Genomic DNA, 22861 nt, shown 5'->3' with positions numbered 1-22861 from the left:
CAGAATGTGATTTAAAAAGATAGAAAGCAGAACTGTGTCCTGTACTCTGATGATAACATTTATCAATAATTACAAGCTACTTTCTTGACAGTTTAAAAATTTGTTGGTGATGGAGGGGATGACCATTTAAATTATCACATGGAAATATTTAAAACCAGCTATAATTTAATTTTTATCAGTTCCCGGTTTCAGAGATTTAGACAAAGTGGTTCTCAGCATCCATCAAAGGAAAATGATGGTAGTCAGAGTACACACAGCCTTCAGTCAGCAGTTGTGGGTTTATAGCTTTGGAAACACAATGTGTTGATCTCAAGCTATGCTAATTCTGTGTATAAAGTAAAGGGAAAAATCTGTTATTGTTCTCTTGGAAACCAAATGTTCACGGTATAAGTTGACAAATATTGGTTATGATTTAGTGTTATTTTCATTTTTACCCTAAGCACCACTCAGTGTGTGAATTATTTTAAGGCATGTGAAAGTGTCAGACAAACTGAGCAGAGGCCTTTTCTGCCTTGTTCGGGGCTGTGTCCCTGGCACCTAAAACAGAGCCAGACACAAATATATGTCGAATGAATGCAGGAGGAAAAAAGTCAGATGTTTGGTGATAGAATAGTAAAGGTTTAGAGCCAAACAGCCACCCCGCTTCCGTTTTATAAAATAGAGGCTGACCCAGAGACTTTAAACGACTTGTCTTTGAATCACACTACTTTCTGTGACCCTCATAATCCAAGCTTTTTAGCATAGCATTTCAAAAGACGTTTCACAGTCTGGCCTTTGTCGTGGTCTGGCTCGTTTGCTTTTAAACCCAACAATATCAAGCAGCTAGCTCTTTGAACACAGTGTACTTTAATTTGTAGGTTTCACAAAGAACTTTTGAATGCCAACTTTGGGCCATCCACGGAGCTTGGCAGGTAAAACTAGTTATCTACCCATGGAAAGCTTCCATTCTGGCATGGGAGAGACTCACAAAAAATTTCTTTACTCCGTCACTCGTATGCCAGATTAGGACCCTGGCTGTACATGTTCATGGCCCTTGGTGCTTCAGCCCACATGGTACACATTAGCCCTAATCACCCTTCCTGCTCAACAATGAGCTTCCAGCAGGATAGATGCTATGTTAGCACTAGACTGCTGGCTAGCTTATTACCAGCATATGCTGAGCACTAGTACATACTGTGGATAGAAGGGAGTGAGGGAAAAAAGGAGAGAGGACATGTGGAAATGCATGGACAAGTGCATAGGGTGTTCTGGATATTTCAGGAACTTTCCAGAAAACCTCAGGTAAAGCTTCTTCTGGAGCCGTAATTTGATGACTGAAGAAAAGCCAGTCTTTAAGAAAAGGTGGGTGAAGGTTCTTAAGCAGTGGGGACTCCACAGAGTTGCGGAGGTGGAGAAATAGCCAGAGGCGTGGACCACAGCCAGAGAGCACTGCTAGAACTGTTTGCCGGACCCCACCTGGAGTGCAGCATTTCGTTCAAACTAGGATAATAGAAAGATCACATATGAAACTAAATACTTTCACATGACAGAAGTTTAAAAACTCAACTACACATTGCTATGAACATATTTGACCCCCAGTTTTCTTCCTGGCCAACTGAAGACGACACTGTAGAAGTAGATCTATGGCATATGTTGTAAACTAAAAATCTCTCTTACTTTGCATTGCAGCAATGTATGTTGATGACTTAAATGTATAAGAAACTGGGACTACTTTTTTGAATTAAAAATTATATGACAGAATTTCTCATTCCCCCAGGTTTCTATATTTGTTATTTAAAAGAATGTCTCTCATTTGAAAGTGTTGCAGATAAACCGTCCATCCTTTGGGCTCACTGACTTACTCCGCTTGAGAAGTGACATAACTGATAAGTAACTGGGCAAAAGGACCCTCTCAACGGTACCCCACTCTCTCCCTTGCTCTGGTGGAAATTGCCATTGCACTGGCCCAAACTCCGTTGCCATCCCAGAACGGAGTCCATTGCAGCTGCCCAGCCCCTGCAAGAGTCCAAGTTCTCTACCCCCGCTGGGAATAAGTTCAGTTCAGGCTGGGTGGGGCCATTTTTAGTAAAAGCTCTGTTTTCCAATCGGCTTTAACAATGATAATATTGATATGACACCTGTATCCATTTTGCAATGGTCTTAGAACTCTGAAAGGAGAGGCCCATGATTAAGTGGAACTTTCAAATCCACACATGTTATATTATACGATAGAGGTGGTTTTATTGAGTCTGTTGCATTGTGTATGTATGTGTATGTAAGAGGAAGGGAGAAGAAAGAAAGAAAATAATATACACAAAAGCTTACATTAATGAGGATGTTAAATTACAATTATCTGATTATGCTACCTTTGTAGTTTCAAACTTAACAAAAAGTAAATGAAGGAATTAATAGCATTATTTCTAACCTCTTTGCTTAGTAAAAACACAAACAAAACAATGAATATTCTAATTACCTTGATCAGAATAACCGTTAACTCTTATTTTAAATGTGGTGGAGAATTTTACTTGGTATCTATTTTTTTTTAAGGTTATAATTTATAGGATTTTTGGATTCGAGTATTCATTTCCCTGGTGGATTTTGATAATGGCATACATTTATTTCTATTAATTAGTAGCGTGTGGAGTGTATGTATGTATGTGTCCATCCATCAGTGCCATAGTAAAAGTTGGTTTGGAGAAGAATATAGAGGTTAAAGTATTCAGGGTCAGGATTAGTAATAATAATGACTAGCACTTAACACTTATTCTGTGCAAGTAATTTTAATACGTTTATTTATCATAACAAACCTAAGGTATACCATCATGGTCATTTTATATACAAGGAAAATAAGACACACAGAGGCTAAGTGACTTCTCTAAGTTCCCAGACCTAGTGTATGACACAGCTGGGACTTGAGCTTCAGCTAAGTCAAAGCATGACTCATGGACTAGTATATCAGCATTATCTGGGAGCTTATTAGAAATGCAAAAACTCAGGCACCAGCCCAGACCTACAGAACCAGAATCAGCATTTTAACAAAGACCCAGAACTGCTTCCCGAGCACCTTCATGATTGAGGAGATCTGCTATAATCCACTATACAATACTGCTTCTCATTAACCTGGAGAAGGAATCTAGATATTATCCTAAGGCCAGTAGAGGGGCAGGGAAAGGTTTGAAATAAGTGATTGGTAAAATCCAATTTGTTTTTAGAACAATTGTTTCAGTCAATCACTCTGGCTACGGTATGGAGAATGCAGTAGAAGAGGGCAATGCTGGAGGCATGGATACTGGTGAGAGGCTACTGTTAAGCCAGTGAAAGACGCAGGCTGACATATGGTGGTGGCAGTGACAAAGGGGAGAAGTAGGTTACTGTATGAGGTAGCACTCACAGAACTTGGAGATTCTTTGGGTATATGATGAAAGGAGAAAAGGGCTTAGTTCACCCCATGTTTCCAGCTTGAGCAATTAGTTGCATCATAGTATCATTTACTGTATAAGACTATACTTGGGGGACGTAGGGTGGGAAATATTGAATTTACTTTTAGATTAAAATGATAAAATTTGAGAGAACTGTGGGATAGCTAAGTAGAGCTGTTCAGCTGGGACCAAAAAGATGGGGCAGAGAAACCATATAAATTACTTGGACATTTTGGAAGAGGTCCTACGGCAATTTCTATGTCAAAAATTTTACCCAGCTTGCCTCTGAAGTTTCCTCCCTCCCCCATTGTATTCGCTGGGATCCAAGCTTGCTCTGGGGCCATCCTGTACTCAATAGACAATAGGCTATATATAGGTCTGCAGCTTAGAAAGGTGTCTTAGCTAGAGAGAAAGATTTTGGATTCATAAACATATATATGATAACTGAAGTAACAAAATTTCCCAGAAAGAGAAAAGGAATCTAGGATATAGGAGATAACACAGAGAATGTGCAAAACAGAATGAGAATAGGGGTCTCAGAGGTGGGAGAAAAACCAGGAGTTTGATATCATAGAAATCCGGGTAAAGAGTGTTTCAAGATGGGGAAAGAGGTGAATAGCGTAAAATGCGAGATAACAAGTAGAAAATTTAAAAAAAAGTTCTGCTGGAATTAGCAATACACTACTAATTGATAACCTCAGTGAGCACTGGGGGAAAGTAATGAGAACAAAAGCCAGAATGCAATAGATTAAGAAGTGCGGGCTAAGGAAGTGCACATTCTTAGTACAATGTAGACAATTCTTTGAAGAGGTTCATCTAGGAAGCTCAGGAATGAGGGTAACTGGAGGAGCTCAATAATGGAGAAGCTTTTCAAGATGGGCAATTTGAACATGTTTAGATACTGATGAAAGGAGCCAATAAAGAAAGAAAGATTGAAGACTGTGATTCCTGAAGTGGAAGGTATAAGATAATGGGCATTAGTTTAGATCTTCCCTTTCATGTTCCAATCTACCAATAGGTTTGTACAGGGATTCGGGAAGATGGCCAACAACACAGGAAGGTCCCACTGCGGTCATCCTTCCACATTCTGGGGCCTTTGGAGCCTTAATCCTGTCACCCTTCCATTCTAAGCTTTGCTTCCACAGAAGGAACTGTTCTACTACTTCAATCTTTCACTTTTAGTTCTATGACACTGCCCAGAGCAAGGGTACCCATGCATTAACTCAGCACCTGCTTTGAAAATAAACCCTTAAACTTCGTCTTCAGCTAAAATCTTTGTCTTAACCTTACCTGTTCTCAGGTGAAGAGAGTTTAGAAAGACAATTTAGGCCTATTTCCACTCTAAGTCTTTTAAAGACTTAGTGAACCCGCTGGACCCAGGGTTTGTCTGAACCTGAGGTCCTCAGCTCAATGGAAAAGAGTGGTTTATAATGAGGACCCCAGAGAACACACGAGGACAGATTTCAGGAGTCTACCAATCCCAACAATGTCATGAAAAATCGATTGCAATGGACTTTTTTCTGAGAAGAGGGCTCATTGATTCTACCAGAGTAAGGGAATCTGTGATCCCAGAAGTGGAGTGATGTGGAGATAAATGCTCAAGCAGATCATTTTGGAGGGATTTAAGACGTTATAGCAGGAAGGAGCCCTCCTCCTCCTTCCCTTCCTCCTCTTCCAGGGTAACACAAAAGAATGATGACAACCAGAGAGCAAAAAGACAATTACAAGAACATGGAAATGCAAGTTTGTTTAACTGACGTCTGACTCAGAACTTCCCATGTGAACCCAAGTATTTGGTTTTCAATTCTAAAGACATCATGTTCGCTAGATTGAAAACATAAAAAAAACAAATCAAGGTTTCTCCAACTTGTTCTAGGAAAACATTTATTTTCAATATTATAGTAGAAAGTTACTAGGCTTGTCTAAGGAACCCAAATTAATCCAGCTTTACTCAAAATATTGTTGGCAAGTATAATAAAAATAAAAGGTAAACTTGTCAGTGAGCTGATGTTACATTAAAATACAAATCTGCTGCTCTTGTTTAAGCAGAACAGTCCCAGAGTTGGCAGCTAATGAGAACGTGTGGGAATAAATAGAACAAGTGTAGAAAACAGACATTAGCGTTTACCTTCCCTGTCAAGCAATTTGAATTATGGCTTTAGGCATATATCATAGCAAATCTGCTAGGAAATCTCTCATATGATACATATGATGTTTGCAATACTTACATTACATTTTAATCCATGTACTTTGGTAATAAAATTGCTAGAATTTCTACGTGACAGTATTGTGGCTGTGAAATGATGACTAAAATGATTTGAGGATTCTCTTACATTGAGTTTAAAAGAATTCTACATTTTATCAATGATTCTGTTTAATTTTCACAATTCTGAAGCCTGTATTAACAGCTGAGAAGTTGCATTTAGTTTTCTAATGGATGTCAGGCATCAAAGAGGGTCTGACTAAAATAGTGAGGGAGAAAGCACAAACAGGATGCATACTTCTGCTTAAGGAATGCCCTCTCAGTTTCAAGAAGCAATGCTGTAGATTCATGTAGCACATTATATATCTGTCTAGGGCAGATGCACAGGCATTTTAATCTTACAAAACCTATCATTATGGATTGTCTCTATGCCTGCTTCTGAAAAGTAGGCAGATTTTTCTTGAAAATAGCAGGAATCTCACTCACTCACTTAAAATCTGTAAATAACTTCCAATTGTACTCTGGATAGATAAATCCAGCTATAAAACATCCTCAGTGATAAATTTGTCGTTCAAATACATTCATCCAAAGAAAACCCCAGAGTCTCACCACCCCCTTTTATGACAATGAAGCTGTGCCCCTACGAATAAAGCCCATTGTCAGAACTCAGGAGGCCACTCCAAAGTGTTACCTGGCCACTGTGTTGCCTCCAGGTATGTATCATCAAAATGAGAAATCTGAAAGCTCGGAATATAAAGTTTGATAACCGATGGCTCAAATGGCTTTGAAAAAATTTCTAACAAACTTCAAGATCTATACTTACCTGCCAAGTATAAGTTTTTTCTTAAGTAGTCACTAAGAAGTATATAAGAATCTCTTGTACTTAAAAAAATAACAAATAAACAAGCCAAACTACTACACAAAAAACACATAGGAAACATTAATGAAAAGAAAACAAAACTTACTTTTTCTTAAAGCTGCTTCTTCCTGTAATTTAAACAGTATGAAAGGAGACTATATGATGATTTTTTTTCCCTCTGACATATGAATATGTCAGCTCCAAAAGGAACAGAATGAGCCGCCAGAGCTTCTGAGGATGCCTCCTAATTGCAGCTTTATAACTTTGTAGAACAAAATAGGAGGGTTAATGGGTTTCCTCCAAGTCTTGTGACGTGCACATAGCTGACTCCTGCTGGAATGAAAAAGCACTCGTCAGTTTTACTTAAAATTACACGTAACAAGTTCTCTGCAAGACATCCTTAAAGGGCAATCCTGCCCGGTTTAGTATTTGAAATATCTGGATAAGCTCCAAAAAGTTTAAAATACAAACTGCACATACATATTTGAGAAATTCCCACTGCCTAGATGAAATTAAGGGACATTGAAATAAATTTAAAAAAAATTACATGGTAATCTATTTTCTGTTTCCTTGATTAATCTGTTTTCTGTTTTGTTGTATTTATTTTCTGACTAGCAGAACCCCTCTTTTAGGTTAGAAATGGCTGAACTATAGAGCTTTCCTGTTGAACTATCTGGAAACATGAGGCCCCATGTTCTCACCTGCAGAGACTTGGGTAGCTGTGAGAGATGAGGCCTGGGCGGTGGTCTCTATCACTGCCTTCTTGGGAAGTTTGAGACCTTGAAGGCTTGGATTTGACTAGAATAACTGAAGGGTTGTTACCTGCTTCCTGCACCGGCAGTGTGGACTGAGGAAACCCCTGCTTGTGACGTCCTATAAGCTGGCAGCTATTGTTATGTCACATCCATGGTTGTGTGACTTCATTGAAGCACAGACTCATCTGATCTTTTGAAATCTTCAAAACATGAAAAGTGGATGTTGATATCAAGAGTAGGATCTACAGAAATGTTTGAGTATTGAACTGATCTACAATAGGAATTCTTAGTGAGTCAAACTGATTCACAAAGCAAGTGACATTTGCTCCTAGAATCTCTATTTGAGGTCATTTCTTTGGTTTATAAGGTTGGGTGAGAGAAGAGAGATTCTGTCTTAACTCCACTTATGCCCAGACCAAACTTAAACTGTCCTTGTGCTAAGTGTCTAAAGGAATGATATATGAATATTTTCTGAGGTCAAACTCAGGTATATACAATTAAAAAAACCTGAACTAGAGAAACGCAAAGCCAACCAACTCTACATTGCGTTATTCATCTGACTTTGATGATTAATATATGATGAAAGTGAAAACATGGTGATTAGCAGCAACAAATTGATTCAGTGAAAGGACACAAGTACGTTCAGTTACTAACAGATTTTAATCCTCACGATACCACTTCAAGACAGGCATTATTTTTCTCCTTTTATAAGTGAGGAAGTGGAGTCTTGGAGATAAAAAATTGCATATGTCCCCATATAATTCTAGGGGCATTACTCTCTTTGTTTACACCTCTGCTTCCGGAGAGGGTAATCTATATTCACTGGTTCAACTTCTGATCTTCCTGTTCCCTCCTCAAACTGTTGCAATTTATCTTGCACTTGAACCATGCTACCCCCCAAAAAAAAATGCTTCATTAAGCTCATAACATATATTGATTAGGACCCCAAAGAGCACTGTCTTTAATCTTACCAGAAACTTCTCATCTCTAGCTATGTCTATTTCTTTTTTAAATTCTCTTCCCTTGGTTTCACTAAATTACTCTTTTGATTTCCTCCTTGCTCTTAGATCCTCTGCCTCCTTTCCCTTTATACCTCATACTTCCCTAGAGCTTCATCCACAAAGCGCTTCTCTGTACACTCTCAATGGGTGTGACAACAATTAGCAATTATATATTATGACTCCCAAACTGGTATTACTCTCTATTCTTAACTATTATCACTCTCTAAGGTTCCAGGCATGTATCCTATTGTCTATTGGCCATCTTTATCTAAAGGTCCCCGGGCATCTCAAACTCAGTCCCAAATAAACCTCTTCATTTTCTTCGCAGCCAAACCTGTTATTCTGCTGTATTTCCCATTTCAAGGCATGGCACGATAGTTCAACCCGTTATCTTAGACTCCTCCCTTTTCTCATTTACTCTCCACCATGCCCATCATTCATCCCTAATTTCTATTGATTCTACTTGAAGTATCTTTCAAATTTGTCATCACCCTGCATTCAGGTTCTCACATTTCTCACTTGGATTGTTGTATCAATCATAGAACAATTGGTTGCCTTGGTCTGATTGCCCTTCTATCATTTCTCTACATCACTATAAAAGAACAGTTATTTAAAAGTACTAGTTTATCAAATTATAAAATGCTTCTTACAGAAAATCTGGAGTAAGTATTGAAAACGTTTTTAAAAATTAAGATGACTTGCAATCCAGGATAGCCACAGCCCAAATCTTCACTGAAATCTCTTTAGAATATTATGTATGCACACATATAACCACACAAGAAAATGTTTATGTATATGTTTTTATGCAAATATGTTACGTATTTAATTACAAAACCAAGACTACATTGTATATAATTCTATATTCTTTTTTACTTAATATACTGTGAATGATTTTCCAAATCAATTAAGTATTTTTAAAGTGGCTGTGAATAATGGCTACAATATAATGAAATACATTATGGAATAGTGTGCCCTCTTTTTTCTCTCTCTCTGATTTATTTTCTTCAACACTAAGCATTACCCTAAGCATTTATAATGTATGAATTGCAAGGCCTTAGATTTAGGTGGGAAAGAGGAAAAAAGAAAATATATACAACACTCACTCAATTTACATTTGTTAGACTATTTAAACAACTATATATTCTGTGTATCATACCTTCAAGCAATTATTCAACATGTACGTCTATATAACAGTTAGGTTAAAGCCTACATTTTAGATGAGTAAAGACCAGCTCAGTAGGAAAACCATTTGATACAATGCTTTTTCTTCTCTACATTGAATTAACAATAAACATAAGAGAAAACCTTTGGGGCCTTTGTCTTAGCTTGACTAGTCAGAGGATTTTTCTTGGTGGACTAGTATCTAAATAAACAAAATTATTTCAGAGCCAAGCAGATTGCCTCCTTTCTGTGCAAGACATGTTGCCCACGTTTCTCTTCACCAGAGGTTGGGGAAAAGACCTGCACATGTTTTTTTATGTCCACTTCTTAGAAAGGGGAGATGATTTCACAAATAATATAGGTATTTTAAAGGATTTTGGTTAATTGTCAAATTGCTTTCCAGAATGGGTTATCTTTCTGAAAGACAAATCATCACCTATTTTCCTGGTTAGTCGTATCTTTTAGACTCCCTTGTTTTCAGGATAATGGTTCAACATTTTAGCTTAGTGTGTAAAGCATTCATGATCCCTCCTCTGGCCTCTCCAGCTTTATCATACCCTACCTCCCCAGACCATTTATTTCTTACGTCAGGGTTTCTCAAAGGTCTCATTTCCTATCAATGCATGTCTTAGACCTTCTAAATCTTTTCTCTGCCCAGAAATGTCTGTTTCCCCTTCCCTGGTCTTCACCAGGCTAGTTCTACTTTTCTTTCAGGACTCAGTTCAGGTTATCTGCAGCTTGTTCAATTCCCCTCCCAGCCGGGCAAGACAGTTTGACTTTCATTTCTTCTCCCACAGCAGTCTCTGATTACATCTCTGAAAACGTTATGTATATTAAACTATAATTGTTGAATTTTGCCATCTTCATGAAAGCAAGGCACATTTTTAAGATCTACACTAGTATTCCTGGTACTGAGCTGTCATCCAGGATCCAGGAGATTGTTGAGCTGAGGAGTTAAATTCACCCTGTCCTCCTTTCTTCCATCACACCACACAATGCTTTCCTTCCTGCTCTTCAGATACACATGCAGGTTAAGTTTTACTACTAATCACTGAGGAGAAATAGAGGTCAAATAGAGGCAAGCCTGGTAAAACAAAACACAACACTGGGAACTTACAAAGATTTAATACATGTTTAGTTATTCCTTTTTTAAAGTGATGTAAATGGAATAAACACTGTGATTCTGAAAGCCAGAAAATCTGGGTTTATTTCTTAGATGGTTTGGAAGAAGTCTCTCCTGGTTTTATTTATTCTTTGGTTTTGCTTAATGTGACCTTCAAGGTAGAGCAATTTGTATGAATCTGAAGGCCATTTTCACCTCGACTTTAACAGTGCTTCCAGATTTCTGTGGAAAATACATATCCCAGAGTTTATATGTGTTTTTATTTCATTTCCCACATACACTGGGGTAAAGGCATCATAAGTATTAGTCAAAGAAAGCAAAACTTCCATTGTTCCCACCTCCTATTCAACTCACATAAGTTCTTAGTAGAAAAAAATTTTACTTGGCCCTGGGTCGAGTGGAATTTCTGAGGAAGGAATGAACTGTTCCTTCTCAATCTACAGGCCGCCCTATATTATACTATACTTTATTTAGATAATTGTGCTTTGACCTCGTCCTTGGTGCTTTATGGTTTGACTAAAGCACATTCTCCAAAAGGTTCAAGATGGTTCTACATTCAGATTAAGCAACTTCATATTTATTATTTTAAAATAGCATTAAGGTCTTTTCTAAAAATATACTGTGATTTTGATAAGATATGCCACTCTTCACTGAATCTTTCTGATGGTTAGAAGGTGGTTTCCTTCACTCTTCAAAAACACATGGTGTGGAGATGGAACACACATGAAAATGAATAAACAAGCATGTTATTCAAGTATCTCTGCTGAATGTGTAATAGAAAGAAGTAGTAGATAAGAGCCTAACTGTACATTTGCTGAAATCGAGCTAAGTGAAAATGTTTACTCAGGTGAAATACTCCATAAATGGCAAACTTTCAAGGAATGAAAGACAGTGAGGACTATGGAACTATTTTTGTGTAAGAAAAACAGAGCAAAATCCTTTAAAGATGTTCAGAATAAGAATTTAAAAGGTAAATACACATAACACATGCATCAATTAATCCTAGTAGTCTTCAAAGTACCACCAAACTTAATAGAAACAGGTAACTTTATTTTTAATAACATTCTTAAATTTGCCCATTAAGAGCATTGCAGATAAACATTTAACAATTTTTATTTTATTAAGGAAATTAAATTGGTACATACAAAATCATCTATATAATTTACAAAAAATAAACTTATTTACTGTGAAAAACAAAAAATATTTAATGCAAACAAAACAGAATAGTTTCCTTTTTGTTTCATCGTCTCTTCTACTTTTATTTTCACAAATTAAGAAAGTCTGAAAAGTCTGAATGCTTTTTTTTGCTTTATTGTCTGTGATCTAGCTTGACAAAAACATGGATTACTTTGGTATCTTTTGAAACAAATGATAAAATTCTTAGGCAAAGATAAAAAATTATGTTGAGTGTTTAATATTTTGGAAGCTGAATAAACAAAACTAATTGGAGTGTGTGGTCATAAAGTATTGGTCATATTTCTTCCTTTGCCTATATGAAATACATTAGCAAAAAATTATCAATGAAAAAACATTTTAAATTTATTACATTCCTATCAACTTTTATACGTTTGCAATTATATACCATGTTTCCCCAAAAATAAGACCTAGCCAGACCATCAGCTCTAATGCATCTTTTGGAGCAAAAATTAATATAAGACCCAGTCTTATTTTAATATAAGGCCAGGTCTAATATAATATATGATATAACATAATGCCAGGTCTTGTATTAATTTTGTTCCAAAAGACATATTAGATCTGATGGTCTGGCGAAGTCTTATTTTCAGAGAAACATAGTAATTCCTTTCGCTCATTGTTAATACTTTGTCTAGAATTAGAGTAGACTGATCTTTGTATTCAAACGTTTTCAAAGAGGGTTTCAAATGCTATATAACGAATTATATAAAATAGTACTTTTTAATATTCGAGATTTAAGTTACTATTATATTTCAAAATAAATTGCTTTCTGATATAAATTCTTGATTAAAATTCATTATGTTGAAATGATACTTCAAAGAAATATTTTGGTTTTAATTAGTTTATTTAATTTAATTAGTTATAACTACTAATCTTTAGGGAAAAAAGGATCTATTTTTTATAAGGGTTTCTTTTGATTTTTGAAAAAAGAGGTCCCAATGATTTAAATGCACTTATAAATCCCTCTACAACAAATTATTAGGTGCTACAGTGACTACTGAGATAATAAATGAAATTTAGAAACTAGGTTAAAGAAAAATATTTGCATAAAATTCTTAATTATCTCAATGTTAACATGTGCCTTATACTTACTAGCAGTAAATTTTACTTCTTCTCTTACTCTTGTCAGTATCGTGTTTTAGAATACAGCGCAGCAATGCATGGGCCCATCAGGTGTTCTACGCTTGCAAGGGCATCCCTGAAGCCCCCAACCATATAAAAGCTCACTCCTGTGGGGGAGATGGGAGGCCCTCTATCTGCCAGAAATAGAGCGAGGGCTTGTAATAAAATATATATATATATATATATATTGCAAATTTCTGTATATTAGGTTTAAAGCATTTTCTATTAATTTTAAAATAAAATACACAATTTTAATTTTTGACACCAATGGGTTTTTCTTTTTTTAAAAAATATGACCACATTTTATGTTTCTCTTTAATATGTATAAATATAATGATGTTACTTGAAATCTAATAACATGTTGAATGAGCTGTATACTAGAAAGGAAAGATATCAGAAAATTTATTCTTCACTCAGCATCTGGAACAAAAATAAATCTAAAACATATAATTTTTAGAATTATAATGTCAAAAAGAAAGGTTCCACGGAGAACTCAATTTACAAAAAGTCACATTTTTAAAAGATTTACATTAAAAATAACACCATTGTTTTAACTAAATTGTATGTGTGTGAGTGGCTATGAGGGCAGTGGGGATTGTAAAGTGAATATGTTTTATAACCACTCACCAATAATTTTGGGAAAAAATGTTTACTATATGGCAAAAGTAAATTAAGATCATTACTCTTCTGTCACAGATGATTTTCTAGATTTGAGAACAAGGTCTTTAATGGATGAAGAAAGTTCTTGAAGCTCTTTACGAGTAGTACTGCTGATATCTTCTTGTTCTTTGTCTAATTCATCACTCAAGGGATCATCTCCCTGCCCAGTCTTCTTATTTTGATTAACTAAATGCTTAACAACCAAACCTTGATATTTTAACAAAAGAGTGTGCTGGTCCTGTGAAAAGAGAAAGGAGAAGAAGTTAAACATGATTTAAATTTCTGTGGAACAAATTAGGATTTGTTCAACCAATACACATCAAAGGTCTTCATCTTTACAAATCACTAGACAGGTAAGTAGAAAGTTGAATCTGGCAAGATCCTTGCTCTCAAAGAGTTCAGTTTAGGAGAGAGAAAACATGAATACAGATTATTTTAACAGTTGATTTAGCTAGGTTCTATACCCAAAGATATAGTCAAAGTGATGAAAGTTCAAAGAAACCAAAATTACTTTTAGCTGAGCCGTTTCTCAGAAGAATTTCTATAGCATAAGACTTGTTGAGCTGGGCCTCAAAGGACAGTTTAAACCTGAATAAGATGAAATTGAAGACTGGCCATTACCATATCTTTTCAAAAAGCTAATTTCCAAATTCAGAATATTCTTTATCATGGATCTCATAGGATCCTAAAAGATTCCTGAGCTATACTAAGTTTTAAAAATCAATCTCCTAATTCACTGTTTTCATATATGGAAACAGGAAGATGATGTTACCGTGTTTCCCCGAAAATAAGACCCAGCGGGACAATCAGCTCTAATGCATCTTTTGGAGCAAAAATTAATGTAAGATCCGGTATTGTATAACATAACATAACACTGGGTCTTATATAATATAATAATGTAAGACGGGGTCTTATATTAATTTTTGCTCCAAAAGATGCATTACCGCTGATTGGCTAGGTCTTATTTTCGGGGAAACACGGTAATGTCTTACTGTTTGCAATGATTCACATCTATCCATTTAAAATATTAGAATCTAAAAGCTTTAAAAGTTTTAAGTGCATCAAAAGTGTAATACCTCTGGAATTTTGCTATTAAGAAAAGCAATGATCTGCGGGACACATCTTCCAGGTGCATGGAGCATGCTGTGGGTTGAGAACTGAAACAACAGGACCGATGTGAGGTGCAGAATAAGAGCAGGGTCTTCTGTGACTTTCAGCTGTTCAGCCAGGGCTTGTCGATGCTGGAACAGCATCTGCCTAAACAAATAAAAACACAAATTCTCACCAATTTCAGTTCTTACCTTCTGTATTCATTTTTAACTGCTCTAATTTAATTATCTAGTTCCATAAATATTTAAGGGACTTTTTAAATACGGGATACAACCTAAGTGCCATGGATAATATACTAGAAAATGATAGGAAAAAAAAACAATACTGCAGGGACACTTAAAGTATGCCATTTGAGTTGTTGGGATCAAATAGAAGTGCACTGATTTAAATAGGTTTCCCGTAAAGAAGGTCTCAAAGCTAATAAAAAGTTTCCAGGCTTGATCAACTGCAGGGTTAAGGAACTCTGCTCCCATATCAAGATGGGTCAGGGAAGGAGACTGAAATATATTAAGACTGAATATGCCTGAAGGTTTACAACCATTTAGATACAACAGTTCTCTATGCAAGATTCAGACAGTGAAATTCCAATTTCAGATGTGACATATAACACATTTAAGAATTTATTAATAACATAAATTCAACGTTACCTTTCCCTTTTTTTGTCTCCCCTTTTCACCATAATATCACAAGTTTCTGCTGCAGAATCCAGACAAGAAAGAAAGTCTTCTATGCTCTGAAAAGTATTTAATATCACAATTTATAAACAGATTGACAAAATAAATATAGCCATTTAATCATGTTTTATTTTACTTCCTAAATACAATTTTTTAAAAAAGGTTATTTTGTCATTAAATTTGAAATTCTGATTTAGGACTTTAAAGAGGGTAAACTAACCCCTGCTTGGTCTCCCCCTTCACCTCCCAAAAAGCTATTTGAGTGCAGAATGCTGGTTTTCGATTTAGTTTACAAATATTCTGATAAAAATCTACTCAAAGATCACAAATTCTAGCTCTAATATCTAAACAGAATCAAATTTTGCTTACCTTTTCATTCAGGGAGCTATGGAGTTTTGTGAGGGCTACTTTAGTTTCTTCTGATAATTTACTTAAAATTTTTTTTCTTACCTATGGGGGGGAAAAAATTCTTCAGGATTGTGTCTTTGACATGTGATGGATATAAGACCAAACAAAACAAAAGAGAAAAGTATATTTATTACTATAAGACAAGGTTGGAGTTTGTCTTTGTTCTTCAATTTTAGGTCTCAAACTAGAGATAAAAATATGCTAAAAAACATTCTCAAATCAGAGAGCTAGCCAACAGCCAGTTAACCAAAAGAAATCTCTTTAGAGATTAGATTAATTCTCTGTAGAATTAGTCTAAATATTGAAACAAGATAGTGACACTAAACGAAAATGACTGCAAAGTTATGGAATCTGCCATTAACACTGTTAAGGGACTTGCAACTCAGCAGGAAAAGGGGATGTGACATAATGATAATTAGGAAAAAACGAAGCTATTGATTCCAAAGTAATTAAGCATCATTACATTTTTTTAAATAAATTTTTTATTTTTCAATTACAGTTGATATACAATATTAGTTTCAAGTATCAACATAGTGAGTAGATAATTATATAACTTACAAAGTGATCACTCCGATAAATCTAGTACCCATCTGACATCATAGTTATTACAATATTACTGACTACATTCACTATGGTATACTTTGTATCTCCTTGACTATTATTTTTTTTTGCTATTTATAACCATATATTTTTAAATTTTGTGTTTTTCTTCCTATATAATCTTATTTAATAGACTGGTTATATATTACTAATCCTCCTAGCAACTGTATATACATTGTACCAAACTTTACCTAAAAATTTTATAGATTTTTGTCCCTAACCCTTTCCTGTATTTTATTTCCCTTTTGGACTATTTCAGATGTGAGAAACTAAAATATGCTCAGATTTCAAAACAAAGCACATCAAGAATGGCAATAATATCACTAACATACTTCACTTGTAATGGCTGAAGGATCATCAACTGCCATCATTAAATCCGAAGCTAAGAAGTTGAAAATGAGATTAGTGACATCAGTACAGACTGTCTTTAGCAAGTGCTTGGTAAGAGCAGTCTGTGTATCATCTGAAAAATAAAGGTGCTTTATTAAAATGAATATCCAAGAAAAATTATGAGAACCAATGAATGGGAAAATAGTATTAAGTATACCTGTAAAGAACTTGATCCCTTTTTCAAATAATCGAATATTATTGTATAGATTTGAAACCTCTTCTTGCAAGTCCTTGATTGTGCGCTTTCTACCAGTTCCAGAGGCAGAAGTTGTTGAAGACATGAATACTGAACGTACCACCTCAAGGTAAATTTTATTCAGAGGTCTACACAAGATAAACATATTTTGCTTATGAAAAGGTACTGGATTTACATAGATAAACAATTTTTTCTTCTATGGACATAAGGCTTAAGAAAACACCTCTAGTTTTTTAAACAAATAAGATTAATTTGGAAAATAGTTCACAAGAATTTGTCCTCCAATTCCAGGAATTCTAACTTAAATGAACTCTTTTTTCAATTTTAAAGTACTCAAAGTTACGGCATTAAAGACAACAAAAACAGTAACACAAAAGCTTCAGTTCAAATTCAATTCAAAGCAGCTTTTAAAAATTAATTTGGAGAACAGTAGACTATAAATCTGTTCCCCATCCTCAGGAATAATAACTTAAATTCTCAATTTCTAAAGTACTGTAAAGGTAACGTATTTTTTAAAAAACCCTATTTATGTTCAACTCAGAAAAGATTCTTTAAAGACAAATGACAAATGATTAGTAACTATTTCACCTTCTTACAGATGAAAAATATGATTATGTAATATATTCATGCACAAAAACTATTCACTTAAAATAAAATCTCACTAGAAAAGCTAAATTTCTAAATTCAAAAAGTTAGATGCATTGGGCTACTGGATTGCATTTATAGCAGCTTACACATTGGGACTAATTTGTGGAAGAACACCTGAGTTAGTAATGGTCAAGTTAAACACAATTTTTTGATTTTCTGTATAAAAATAATTAGCCTGGCTCATTTCAAGTTAGTGCTGTCTAAACTCATTCTCTTCAAAGGCATGTTGTGACTTTATCTTCTCCCTAAAAGTGCATTGTGTCAAATCCAGATAGAGAATGCTATTTTCCTGCTTTTAAACTTGACTTTTCATACTATGGAAAAGACCAGCCAGTGATTAGTGCTGGTGGTTTCCTCCCAACTAGGACAGTAAGGTCAGTGGATGAGGACAACTCCACACTCTCCCCTTGTATTTCCCATCCTGCCTTGACCAAAGCACTTACATGTTTGTTGAACTGCCTTTGTAGGCAGAGTCTGGAATTTGGTGGCTAGATTCAATTCTAAGTTTTGAAAAGAAAACACCTAAGATATGTTTTCTATCATCTTGGTGAAAATTTTATTTAATAACTCATTGAATTTATATCACCAAATAGAAAAAAAATATGTTTTTGTACTTGCTTTATTAAATACTCGGCAAGTTCAGAAATAAACTCCTCAGGAGCATCTTGTATGCGTTTACTTAAAAAATCTTCAATTTCCTCCTGGAACATAAACGTGATCTCTGGCTTCTTCTTTCCTGTAATAGAAATGAACAATGAAAAAAAGTAACAACGAAACAAATGAAACAACCTGAAAGCAAATAATTTTCCATTAACATATTTCATAAGGTAGTAATTCACTGCCTATCATCCAGACTGATATTAATTTTTATGTGCATAAAATTGCCAATGTCAAATACCAATGACTTTTAACAATTTAAAAAATAGTGTACATAGTGACATTTCTTCTGAGTAACAATTTTCTAATCTCATTTAATGACTGTTTTCTACAAGTCAACCAGAAAATAATAAAGATGCTTTCCCCTGATTTAAGTTGGATACCGCAAATAGTTAGATATTAAAACAATCAACCAAACGGGAAAAAAGTCTTTTAGGAAAGAATGAATTCTCTTCGTTGAACAATGGATACTGAGCAGAATTTTTTATAAAACTAAATATTTACCAAAAATCAAATCATCCTTATAATTTACATAAGAGCTTTAGGAAAAGTCTTTATAATCAGTCCGCAGCTCAAGTAGAATTAAGCTAAAAATTATCATTTTTGCAAAGGCATAAATAAATAAAAAATTACAATTTTACACCCATTATTTATTTTTGCTATCACAAAGATAATTCCATACTAAGGAAAATTTGTATGCAGCTACTGTAATGAAAATAATTGTTAATTATGGAAATGTTATATCTACTCATTTACTTGGAGTCGTATAAACTGAAGATAAAGAAAGTTAACAGTATTTCCCTTATTAATTATAAAAGTATAAAGGTGATGATATCCAGCTAAATTAGTTACTGAATCTAAAAATAAAACCTTAGAAGTAAAAATAAAATAGCTCAAAAATCAATTTCACTGTGCATCAAGATGTAAGTAGTTGAGATCACAGATTTAAAATAGATGGGTACTATTCTATCCATTCCTGATCTTTGACACCAAAGAGCTTCTGATTTTTCTGTTTGTTTCATGCAGGCATTTAAAGTTATTAAATTGTATTTCCTTCTAGTAATGTTTCACACTGCGTTGATCCTACATTTTCGCTGAGAACCTAATTACATCCCCCATTTCAGAAATTACAACATGACCGTTTTTCGAAAGCAATGAAATTACATTTTTTAGGTAGGATGGTTTTACTATGATTTTATAGCCCTTCTTCATAATCTATGTATAATAAGAGTATCACATGCCCCATTTAATAATTACTTAAGGCCACAGATATTAGAAAAGTTTTTTTCTTAAATGCACCTTCATTCCCTCCCCTACTGCATCTGGGGAACAGGGAAATCCATTTATGAATGAAAAATTAAAACTCACATAGGACAGTCTTAGTATTATTTTAATTAAGGGTAGAGCTAGTAGTTTCTGTGAAGATACTTCTCCTTCAATTAATATTGTTTTATGCATGATGAGAATAGCTGTTTTTACCTATCTTAGAATACTTTAAAGACAGATCTTAAACAACTATGCTATTGCAAGTACTAGTCAAGTAACAGCTGAAGCCATGTCACTTGATATCTACATCTCCCAGCTTTAACCTACACATAATGAACTCTGTGAAGGAGGTAAAATCTCAAATTATCATCATTTCAAATTTTTCTCCTTTTGCTGGGGAAAAACTATAATGGAACTTATAGTTCCATTAATTTATTTTAAAAATTGAAATATAAAATATTGTAATTTTATTTAGAAAAACAAAGTAGGATGTCTCTTCCTAACTTAACCACACCAAACACTAACAAGTTTTATACACTTAATTATTATACACTTAATTCTCCCCCTTAGACAGAAGTAACTAACCAATCAAGTGTTACATAAAAAAGTAAATGTGTACAAAATTAATGCTTCTTACTTAAATTTGCAGAAATACTTTTCATAAAATACTGTAATTTGCTTTGCAAAGCAGTGGGACACCATAAAAGTGACTATGCAGCTGAAGCTATGCAAAGTTCTTAATAAACAATGGGAAAATTTACGATTGCTCTATGATCTTTTAAAAAAGTCTGTAAAAACATTAAAAGCTCTTACTGATGGTTATAAATGTATAGGGAAATGAAAAATAAAACTAATATTTATAATTTAGTACATTATAATTTAGCTCAGAAACATGGACAATGGAAGTGTTATTTATTTGTAAAAACTCATAAGGTATAGTTTGGGCAGTGCTTGCTTTGTCCTCACCCTGTAATTTATAATCCAGAGTAAGCATTTATGCCTTGGCAAGTTGTCATACTCCTTTTTTAACTCTAGGTCTGCTTCCAACATTTTATCCTTTGCCCTTTCAACGTTGTAAAGTTCTCTGCCAACTTCACATCCTCTAAGACATTTTCTTCCTTTTTGTCACAATCACTTTCCTCATTTGCGTCAGTAACTACGCCTTTACCAAGTTCCTCTGACTGCACAGCTACAGTCCCCTGAACTGTGGCAATGTCAACATTCCCACAGTCGGCTATTTTTTCTGTAATTCCTTTTATTCTTGATTCATATTTTATTTCCAGTGTTATCACTTTTCATTTAATTGCTGTACTTTCATCTTTGTTAGCCAATTCCCTCTTTTGATTATCCATTTTTGTAAAATGTCACATTTATTTATCACTGGGAAAAAGGAGGCAACCCAACTACATGTTTTGTTGTCTGTGTGTGAAGTGAATAAGAAATGCACAGTGATCAATCACTGATAAACTGAAGTAAGTGATGTGATTGTCATAGATCATGATGCACATCTGTTATTTATGTGCCGATTTATGGGCTGAGGACCTAGCATGAAATTAGTACTTTATACAATTACTCACCATTAATATACCCTGGTAAACTGAAATATAAACCATGTTGTTGGGGGATTAATATCATTTAACCAAACTGTGGTAACTGATATTTACGCCCAATGAAACTGCAGAGCAAGGACTTCCTGTACAAGCATATACACCTAACCATATACATCTTAAGAAAATGTTTTAAAAAAATCATGCATATACAAAGGAAGAGTAAAATAATGTTACTAACCAGTGTGAGATGACTCATCATCACTATCATCATCTTTCCTTCCTTTCTTCTTGATTTTTTTAATTTTGTACTCTCTGGCATTGCTACCACCTCCTCCTCTCACACTTCCACTGCCCTCTGGTGGAAAATGACATTAGTTAGTATTATCTAATTTAACTACTATTTTTAGAAAATGATGACACTATATGGTCATATTTAACTTTACAGCAGAAAAAAAAGCCAAACAATTAAACTTTTTGTCACTCTTTAATGTCAAAATTTCTTTATTAAAAGTTTTATAAATTTAATAAAAATATAATAAAATATGAAATTTCTTGAATTTGAGCAACGCACTTAGATAACTTACCTGCTCTAAATGCAGTCTGTTCCTCCTCCTCTAGTGACACCTCTTTTCTGTAGCTTTGTCTGACATTTTCTTGGTCAAACCCATTCCTTTATCTCCTTTCCAACCTTCCCCAAAGTAAGTGTGCCCTCATTTGCTCATCTCTGTGGTAACAGAGATGAATATCCCCTATTACAGTATTTCTCAAATTGAATTATACTTGGTTTTGACTTCCTGGTTGAAAAATTATTACCCATGTTTACAAGAGACATCCTGATTCTCCTACCACCCAACAAGACAATGAACTTCTTGAGAGCAGGAAGCATGTCCCACTAATATTTGTATCCTTGGGGTTCATGTAATTCTTGACACATAACAGGAGCTCCATAAATATTTATAGAGCACCTAAAAATGTGGAGCAAGAATATTAAATTGGTTATGTAGAAAAATATAGATATCAATCACCTACTGGTTAAATGAAGACTAAAAAAAGAGATTATGAAACTAAAACACCATAAAAGTAAAAAAATGTTATTGATCTATTTCTCTATTACATATTTAAATTTAAAATATCTATTCAACAAAATATGTATATAATAGTGGGATTGAAACATTGAAAACTATTAAAACTATATTTTTTCATAAAAGATTCATTTTTCAATAAAATAAAGTAATTTATATAAAGATCTTTTTGTAAACTCTAAGAAGAATTCCTTTAGATTTCATCAAATCCTACAAGGTCTATTATTTTTCTTTGTTTTTATGATAAAAAATACAATTTTCAAAAGCACAAGTGTAAAGTGAATGTGCTTTTTATTACATTTGGGAACAGGTTTCTAATGAGGAAAACTTTTATGTCTGACATCATTCCATGCTTTGTAATTCAACTATTACAATATAATAGTACTACCACTCAGAATAAAATACCAGATGACTGAATTTTTAAAAGGAAATAAAATAGACTAGTTATACTGACATTTAAATGCAACCAATTAATCAAGGTGAATTTATAACTATATCTTTAAATAATATGATAAAATATGTACGACTGTGAATACTGTGATTTATTCGAGTAATTTACTATATAGTTTTCCTATAGAATAGAAAGAAATTTAAAAATATCATTATTGCAAGACTGTAGAAAAAGGCTTTGAAGAGGAAAGAAATGATTTTAAAAAAATAGAAAATTCCCACAGCAAATAAAAATTAAGTTTTTATAACACATGTTCAATATACCTGTGTTTTTTAATGAAATATGTTGAATATCTAATTTCTGTAACTCTGATATAGCTAAGAAACTAACATTGTTCCTAATATAAGTATTGT

At 34.2% G+C, this 22861-nt stretch overlaps 2 protein-coding genes across 2 annotated transcripts in view; both read right to left on the bottom strand.

The window, feature by feature from the left end:
- The window catches only part of FHL5 (four and a half LIM domains 5), a 34690-nt gene extending 27890 nt beyond the window's left edge, over nucleotides 1–6800 (bottom strand). The window contains exon 1 of the mRNA XM_019743389.2: nucleotides 6567–6800. The gene's annotated coding sequence lies outside the window, so the exon portion shown is untranslated. The remainder of the gene's footprint in view (nucleotides 1–6566) is intronic.
- Nucleotides 6801–13071: 6271 nt separating this feature from the next.
- UFL1 (UFM1 specific ligase 1) overlaps nucleotides 13072–22861 on the bottom strand; it is a 35974-nt gene continuing 26184 nt past the window's right edge. Inside the window, exons 12-19 of the mRNA XM_019743420.2 lie at nucleotides 21214–21330; nucleotides 18121–18238; nucleotides 16816–16982; nucleotides 16601–16731; nucleotides 15630–15710; nucleotides 15234–15319; nucleotides 14553–14733; nucleotides 13072–13714 (exon numbers count right to left, since the gene is read on the bottom strand). Of these exons, the coding sequence (XP_019598979.2) occupies nucleotides 13496–13714; nucleotides 14553–14733; nucleotides 15234–15319; nucleotides 15630–15710; nucleotides 16601–16731; nucleotides 16816–16982; nucleotides 18121–18238; nucleotides 21214–21330 (1100 nt within the window). The 3' untranslated portion in view covers nucleotides 13072–13495. The remainder of the gene's footprint in view (nucleotides 13715–14552; nucleotides 14734–15233; nucleotides 15320–15629; nucleotides 15711–16600; nucleotides 16732–16815; nucleotides 16983–18120; nucleotides 18239–21213; nucleotides 21331–22861) is intronic.

Source organism: Rhinolophus sinicus, linkage group LG05 (genome assembly GCF_036562045.2).
Source record: "Rhinolophus sinicus isolate RSC01 linkage group LG05, ASM3656204v1, whole genome shotgun sequence".
In the NCBI taxonomy this organism is placed as follows: domain Eukaryota; kingdom Metazoa; phylum Chordata; class Mammalia; order Chiroptera; family Rhinolophidae; genus Rhinolophus; species Rhinolophus sinicus.
The sequence above is the reverse complement of the archived record's forward strand: the minus strand, read 5'-3'. Positions and strand labels throughout refer to the sequence as shown.